Raw genomic sequence first — 8,607 nt, 5'->3', positions numbered from 1 at the left:
CTTAAAATCATAGTGTTGCAATCCTAAAGTGACTGAATATTATTTCAATTGAAGCCATTTATCACAATGTGGTAAATAATACTTTAGGATGGTATTTAAAATTTCTTCAGCCAAATAATGTTTTTCTCTTCACCTATTTCAGAAACATTTCTGATTGTATCAGTTCTCTAACTTGTGACCTGCTGAGACTGAGATCACTAATCATATCAGGCATTTGACACCCATTTCTTTCTGCAGTTTAAGCAAGCAAGAACAAAATAAAACCTATCATATTTATTGAAATTACACCAGGCTACATTATACAACTGCCTTCAACCTGCTATGTTTTCTTGCACTCCAGCAAGAATAAATATGCACTTTTTAAAGTATTTCTGGTTTTGTCAAGTTGGATTAATTTTGTTGGAAGCACATACAAGTAAGTAACACATTCACTGTCTCCAAATGTCTTTTTTTATCATGGAAAAAAGCCACCAAAAAAAAAAAACAGAGGAAAAGACTGAAAATGCAGAAAACAAATATTCAGTATATGAAATGGGGGAAGCACACATCTGATGAGATCAGTAAACCACACATAAGCATTTACAGATTTAGTATTCATTGCTTATTTTCTTCTCTTTACCAATACAAGGAGAATACAAAGCATCTGTACCAAGCTACCAAGATTTCACACAAATGTTATTCATTAGTTGGCAAATTAACATTGTCTTTGTGTAAATGATTTTACTGCTGAAAAAAAGGAAATTAGATATCCAGTTGAAATGTAATCTCGCAAAATGTATTTTGTCCTATATTCAGCAAGTATTTCATCCTGTATACCAGAGTATGTAGAATACTAAAGACTCAAACAGATGTTTGGTGTGAAGTTAATGATTTATTTTGAATAAGGTTTTGGGTTGTAAAATATTAAGTCACACACAGCATTAGAAAGAGGGAAAACTCAGGATTGGGCAAAATGTTTGCAGATTGTTGTCTGCATGTGGCCTCCACCAATTTTTGCCTCCTAGGAAAAATATTGTTGAAAGAAAGGCATCTCTGTGCATCCTGTTTCAGCTAAAAATGTTTAAAATATAATATGGATATGATATCTAGTTTCACAGACCCACACTCCAAACAATATTCCCCCTGGAAGTGTGTGGGGGACTCTCTAGGTCTTCCAGCTCAATTGTATAATATGGTTCTGTCTCAAGTATAGCCAAAATCTAGAGTTCACTATTGTCTATGGTTTCACTATTATCTATACAGGGTGTTTGAAAAAGAACTCCCTAGTTTTAATGTGTTAAAACTTAAAGCTAGGGAGTTCTTTTTCAAACACCCTGTACGTTCTACAGATACAGGAGTCATACTGTAATGTACTTTTGAAGCTGAAAGTGGACTTTCCATTACTTCTAGGGTTTTTGGGGGGAGGAGGGACACAGTAGTGCAGCTTATATAGGTTTCATTTCAGTGCTTATGTCTGTGTGTTTGTGTGTGTGTGTGTGTGTGGAGGGAGGGAGGGAGGATGAGAATTCCAAACATATGTTTGACTCTAAATTTCTTACGTACTTCGAGGATGATGGGCTCTAGCTTGTGTCCATCTGTTTTGCACCTGGAATTTTAAGAAGTCTAGGTCATAAAAGGACCAACGTAGAAAAAGTCATGGACTCGTAGCATACTCTTGTAAATGAAAACATGCCTGCCTTTTTAGACATCTCTTGCACTGATTTAAAAGAAACATGCAGTGCTTAGATGGCTTCTTTAAGATTGAGTCAGAATAGCCAAATGATAAGCTGCAAATTGGGGGTGGGTGGAGGGAAGATGTTCAGGATATTTCTGAGGAAGTTCAAATATCTTTTCTAACATTTTAAAACATCACCGTTTCCATTTTCTAGCATTATTAGCTGATAAAAACAAGAGCTTTGCTGCCAGCATGGTTTCTGGAGAATGCCACCAGAACTGCCATACTTTTGCTAGTACAGTAGAGTCTCACTTATCCAACATAAACGGGCCAGAAGAACGTTGGAAAAGCGAATATGTTAGATAATAAGGAGGGATTAAGGAAAAGCCTATTACACATCAAATTAAGTTATGATTTTACAAATTAAGCACTAAAACATAATGTTTAATAACAAATTTGACAGAAAAAGTAGTTCCATACACAGTAATGCTATGTAGTAATTACTGTATTTACGAATTTAGCATCAAAATATCACGATGTATTGAAAACATTGATGACAAAAATGTGTTGGATAATCCAGAACGTTGGATAAGCGAGTGTTGGATAAGTGAGACTCTACTGTAGCACTATTTAGGGGGCATGGAGGCAGCCATACAAAGTAACCAAATTTTAATGCAAGGAAGTGGAGGGGGGGGGGAGACGTACCACCACAACTGGAGTTTTTTTCTTAGCTATCATCATCGTAGAAGATGATAAAGTGTTCTCTTTCACTCCCTTGGGCTAATTTGTAAGCACTCCATGCTGAAATTGTGCTCTATTTCAGGTCTTAGCTTGTAAAAATTGTAGGAGTCTTAAAAACACAATTAAAAGAAATCCAGCTCTAATTAGATACTGCTTTAGTCTCTGTGCCATTAAAAAAAATCATTGGTTTGTTCTATAGACACTATTCTGCCAGTGAAGGGCCTGTTCAACTCATGGAACAGATTGTTTTTTTAAGTAGAAGAGTATTCTGGAAGATGGTGAATAGAAATATGTTCCAGTTCTACAATGTGGTGCACAACTGTCTGCATGAGATAGCCTTCATTTGCCAAGCTACTTCTTGGCAAATAAAGCTCTAATGGCTAAGGTCCAACCAGTCCCTACTGCAAGGGAAACTACATGCAGTCCAGCCATTAAAGTTTGCTTTGTAATGGAGAACTGTTTGTGGTCCAATTTTATAGCCAGTAGCTTACCAAGCAGTAGTGTAATATTTTACACTTGTTTGGATCAAACTCTTTGCTTCAGGAGAAAGGAGCTCAAGAAAAAGACTTCAGTGTGACAGAGCTTTTACTTTGTAAGGGAGACACTTGCATTATCATATCCAGCCAAGAGTAAATGCACAGTGAGAAGCAGGACAACTTGAAGCTATTGATTGTACTTTCTCCCCCGTCTTGCCTTAGAGACTTCTCGCATAAACATTGGGGGAAATAGTTACATTTGCCTAATTTCTGGGTAAAGGCAACAGAAGGCTACACTACAAAATAACTAACTGTATTTATGTATTGCTTAAAATATTTCAGTGTGTTGCTAATCTTACAGTATTTCTATTCTATTGGGCTGCCAAAAAGAAATTAATTTTAAAAATGGTCAGATCTCTCTTTGAAAGGGATGAGTGGGTGGAGCATAACTACTCTTACCTGTACTCTGAGTGTGTGGCAGGGACAGTTAGCTGGGTATGGTACAATGGAGCTGGACAGCAAAACTGGTGCAGAGTATTTATAGACCTACGACACAAGGAAAAACAAAGTCAACACACTGCGTGTCTAGTAAGGGGCTTTCTAATGGAAAGGTAGCTGCTAATGGTTACATCTGAAATGTTTCAATAGGTTTCTCCTTTCTAAAAGCAGAAATATATAAAATTCTCAGGCCTAATTTCTATAATGTAAAAGAGTATACAATTTATGTATACATCAGAAAAAGATTATGATAAGTGATTGTGATGAAGGATTAATATGTTGTTCTTGTGATGGTAGTGATAATCCCTCAATGTTCACCATACTTTAAAGCTATATCTTTGCTTTGCTATGTGGAATCGTAGTAGCAAAGGAAAGAGTTAAGGACTAGCAAGGGTTTCTGCAGCAATGTGAAACAAGATCAGTAGATTACTCTGCACCAGTCTAGCTGTTCTTTCTAGCTACTAAAAGTGCTTCCAGGCATTAGGAAATAAAAGGGTACTAGAAAAAAAAATATAGTTTTAAAATGCTTATGGCACAGTTTCTCCAAATAAGCTCTACTTGTGTATTTATGGAATATACTTTCTTACCATAAATTTTGAAGATTTAAGTCAATGTATGTTTAATAAGCCTTTAAACTATGAAAAATTAGCTACATAATGTTTCAGTAGCCACCCACACAATACAAAGAAATACTGGTAATGGATTACAGTAACACAAGACTATAAAACAAGAGAAAAACATACACAAATGTAAAATACACCAAAGTATATTTCATCTTTGACACTGATCTGGGGAAATTTATCAGGATTTTCCTCTTCCAAACCAATAATCAGCAGCAATTTGACTAGACTAAGGAATCACATATCCTTAAGGACTTTTGCCTAAATTCTCTAGACCTTTCCTTTTCTCTCTGAAATCCCTTTTCATTTTGGTGTCCTATTTTTTCAGATAAAGTTTGAGGACAGGTACTATCTTTTGCTTTTAAAAATTAATTTATTGATAAATAATTTCTCATAAAAGTATTTCCAGCTCTGGAACAGCACACAAATTGTGTGTGTGTGTGTGTGTGTGTGTGTGTGTGTGTGTGTGTGTGTATATATATATATATATATATGTAAATAAATAAATAAATAAATAAATGTTCAGCTTGGGTTAGTTCAAATTATGGTGTGATGAAACCACAAAATCAAATTTCCTGAATGCAACAGTCTGGGTTGCTTGACAGCATTGATACAAATCCAAGTCAATGTTTTGATAAAAATTGTATTCACTAGCTGTGATCCATTCTGGTGGAGGAGGGAGAGATACTTAAGACTGTTCGTAAAATGTGATTTTTTAAATTAATCTTTCCCTCAAGATTAAGATATTAAATATAAAAGTATTCTATTTTAACTCTATTTTTCTGACAGCAGTTCTTGAGATGTTTCAAAGAATAGGTTGGTTACCTTTAACTATAGTTCTTTGAGTGCCATCTGTGAGCTCACACAAATAGTTTGCACTGCACAGGTGCAGGATAACCCCAGGGATGATGAAAAAGACTAATGTACTTTTAGTTTCAGGTGATTAAAAAGAGGTCATCCTCTTAAAATATCAAAAAGGACAGTTACGAGAAACAAATTATGTTATCCGTCCTCAGAAACAAGGAGTCAATCTATTCTCTTTAAAAAGATAAATCAACAACATCCCAGCAAAATGAGAATATTTATCATCCATTAATTTGACAAGAGATGTCTCCTCTTAAAAATACCTTATCATCAAGTGACTCCGTAAATCACTGAACACATAACATCTAAAATGAATTCTGACCAGTTTAATGTAGATGAAATGCACACAATGTGGTATGATAACACAAATATACCATGAGCAGCAGAGGATTGGATCGATATACCTGCCTGTGGAAGAAGGATAGGTAGAAGCATATTAATTTTCTTGCCCTATTCTCCTGAACTTTGCTAAGGCTTAGAGAATCCTCTTGAATGAGGTGAACTATGATGCAAGAAGGCAACGTTTGAGGAAGGATGGGCAATGTCTGAAACCCTAACAATATATCTGATGCTATAGAGAAAAGGTCAAATATAGTCATATTACTGGTATTGATCCTGAATTTTCAGACAAATGTTTTAATAAATAGGCAACAGTGAGAAGTGTTTTATGAACTTTATATTGACAAATTGTCTTGACGTTAATAACAAAATAAAACCCACATTTTGATGTTTGATTGATTGCTTTCTGAAGACTTTTAGTTTTAAAAATACATTATAATATTTGTTGAAGACTTTGAAATATGCTCCACAAAGTTTTCACATGATTGGGTTGTTGTGTGTTTTCCGGGCTGTATGGCCATGTTCCAGAAGTATTCTCTCCTGACATTTCACCCACATCTGTGGCAGGCATCCTTAGAGGTTGTGAGGTATATTACCTCACAACCCCTGAGGATGCCTGCCATAGATGTGGGTGAAACGTCAGGAGAGAATACTTCTGGAACATGGCCATACAGACTGGAAAACACACGACAACCCTGTGATTCTGGTCATGAAAGACAACACATTTTCAAATGATTGTTTCAGCCTGAATTTCCTTGTTTCAACTGAAGTAAATTCCATCTCTGAGAACAGTTAAATATATTTTGGCCAGTGGAAATAAATCTGTTATGTTGTTTTGAGATAGAATCATAGACTTGGAAGAGTTAATCTCGTCCAACCCACAGCCATGCCAAAACACACAATCAAAGCACCACTGAAGAATGACCATCCAACCTTTGCACAAAAACCTTTATAGATTAATCCACCACCCTGCGACACAACATATTCCGCTGACCAATAGCACCAGGAAGGTCTTCCTAAAGTTTAGGTGGAGTCTTTTTTTCTGAAATTTGAATCCAATGCTCTGTGTCCTAGACCCCAGAGCAGCAAAATGCAAGCTTGCCCCTTTCACATCTTTTTCAATTCTTAAAATAGCTAACATGTCCCTCTTGACCTTTTTGGTTCAGATGTTGCGAATTTACTATGTGGAAAGGAGCTATCAGACGAATTTCATGTTTATAGTACAAATATCTAGGGTTATCTAGGGCTCGGGCTGTGGTGCAGGCTGGAGAGCAGCTGCAATCAATCACTGCAATGAATCACTTTGACCAGGAGGTCATGAGTTCAAGGCCCAGCTCGGAGCCTATGTTTGTTTGTCTTTGTTCTATGTTAAAAGGCATTGAATGTTGGCCTATATGTGTAATGTGATCCGCCCTGAGGTCCCCTTCGGGGTGAGAAGGGCGGAATATAAATGCTGTAAATAAATAATCATATTGTTATTATCACTTGTTATAAGCAAAACTATATCTCAGAAATGCAACTAAATACAATTTAAAATAACTTTCCTTCATCACTAAATCCTCATATCATTTTATTGCACAGTGTGCTCCTTTCTTCCTGTTATCTCTATCTTCAGTTTCAGATATAGTTTCACACTGTACACTAATTCATCTACTCCTGCAGGCAATAATTTTATTTATATATTTCATTCCATGATTTACTTATTTACTCCAAATGGAAAGAAGCCAGTAAAAAAACCACATGAAACATACATTTTGTATAAGTTTAAATTAAAGAGTTGGGAAATTGAAACTGCTTATTTTGCTCGGTGGTCTAACTATTTTTCAGTACGCTATGTCTTTGTCCAAACACTGATTTCTAGTGTAACACATAGTTTGGACTTCAAAGTGGAAAGCTACCCCCTATTCAGTCTTCTACTGCACACACACACACACACACACACACACACACACACACACACAGAGAGTTTGGCTAAACTCCTAAGACCAGGGAATTGGAATTTGAAGAAACTGCCTATCAAGAGATACATATACTCGTATATATATAGATAGTATACAATGCTGTATTTTTCATCTACCTTATTTTATGCAGAACCAGATAATTTTCATGCATGACTAGTTTTCAACTGCATGGTGCCTATGAACCTTCCCTTTCCATAAAAATATGTGTTCCACCATAATCATTCTTCATTCCAATCACAGATGGAACTGTCAGTCCATCAGAACTTGTCAGTCTGTCAGTCTCATACACCATCCCCAAACTCCATTCTTCCCCACAACTCCAGTCAACCACTCATTGGAGGAACAGAAAGGGACTAGAGATGGGAATAAGTGACTCTTCAGATTTGCTAAATTATTGCACTTTCATTTCTCAATACCTGTAACTGGGGCTTGCATTAATAGAAATTGCAGTCAAACTGTTTCTGCACACATTTCCCATTACAGGTTGAGTATTCCTTATCCAAAATTAGAAGGACTGGAAGTGTTTTGGAGTTTGGATTTTGAAATGCCTGTAATGGGAAAGTTGTCCACATGTGTACATAATGAGATATCTTGGACATGAGGCCCAAATCTAAACATAATATTCATTTATGCTTCATATACTCATAGCCTCAAAATAATTTAGTACAGTATTTTAAATAATTTTGTGATCAAAAAATGTTTGTGTGCACTGATCCATCAGAAAGCAGTACTGTATCAGAAAAATATTGCTATGTGCAATATTGATAAATATGGACCATTACAATCATTCACTTTAAGATAAGAAGTATTCATCAGACGGTGTGCATGCAATTGCAACCCTTGCCTCTCAGTGTCAGTTTCCAGTTTTCAGCTATTCTCATAGCAGATCATACTATCATGCATTTGCATGGCTTCCCTCACAAGTGTCATAGCCTTTAACACTCCTTGCATGAGTGGAAGGGGCAGAGACTGAGAAGTGGGAATTAGAAGTGCATATAAGCAGATAGATACTGACAAGAAAAGCAGCGAGGCAAGCTACAAATGCAGAGTGGATAAAATACACAAAACATGCACTTTATGACATTTGTTCCATTTAGAGACCACTGAACATAGCAAGATATGACCAGGATTAGTCATGAATCCATTTAACTGCTATATCTTATTAAGAATGAAGTGACAATGCACAGAAGCATGTGCGGAATGTTTTTTTCACCATGACTGAGCAACCATAGCAGCTACCCATGCCATACATGTGGAGTTACAAAATATGGCTTCTACATGTCTGTTTCTACTGCCAAAAAAGTAAACACTGAGAATGTGTGCATTCCGTTCCTATGTCTTCGGTAATTCACATGAGATAGCTTTCCTCATTTCCCTGCCTTCCCCTATTTTTTGGAATGTATCCAATTTCTGGAAGTGAGGTAAATTTCCCTTACATACCTCTGTGTATGTGC

At 36.2% G+C, this 8,607-nt stretch overlaps 1 protein-coding gene across 12 annotated transcripts in view; it reads right to left on the bottom strand.

Annotated features, from left to right (window-relative positions):
- Positions 1–8,607, bottom strand: part of iqsec1 (IQ motif and Sec7 domain ArfGEF 1) — a 453,315-nt gene that overhangs the window by 250,233 nt on the left and 194,475 nt on the right. For 8 of the 12 annotated variants that reach the window (XM_062973848.1, XM_062973849.1, XM_062973836.1 and 5 more), the window contains one exon: positions 3,331–3,417. The exons of 3 other annotated variants lie outside the window; for them this stretch is intronic. In XM_062973848.1, coding sequence (XP_062829918.1) covers positions 3,331–3,417 — 87 coding nt within the window. Of the gene's footprint in view, positions 1–3,330; positions 3,418–5,227; positions 5,262–8,607 lie in introns of all 12 variants that reach the window. One more of the 12 variants, XM_062973852.1, reaches the window with a different exon arrangement.

This window comes from Anolis carolinensis, chromosome 2 (assembly GCF_035594765.1).
Source record: "Anolis carolinensis isolate JA03-04 chromosome 2, rAnoCar3.1.pri, whole genome shotgun sequence".
Classification (NCBI taxonomy): Eukaryota; Metazoa; Chordata; class Lepidosauria; order Squamata; family Dactyloidae; genus Anolis; species Anolis carolinensis.
The sequence above is the reverse complement of the archived record's forward strand: the minus strand, read 5'-3'. Positions and strand labels throughout refer to the sequence as shown.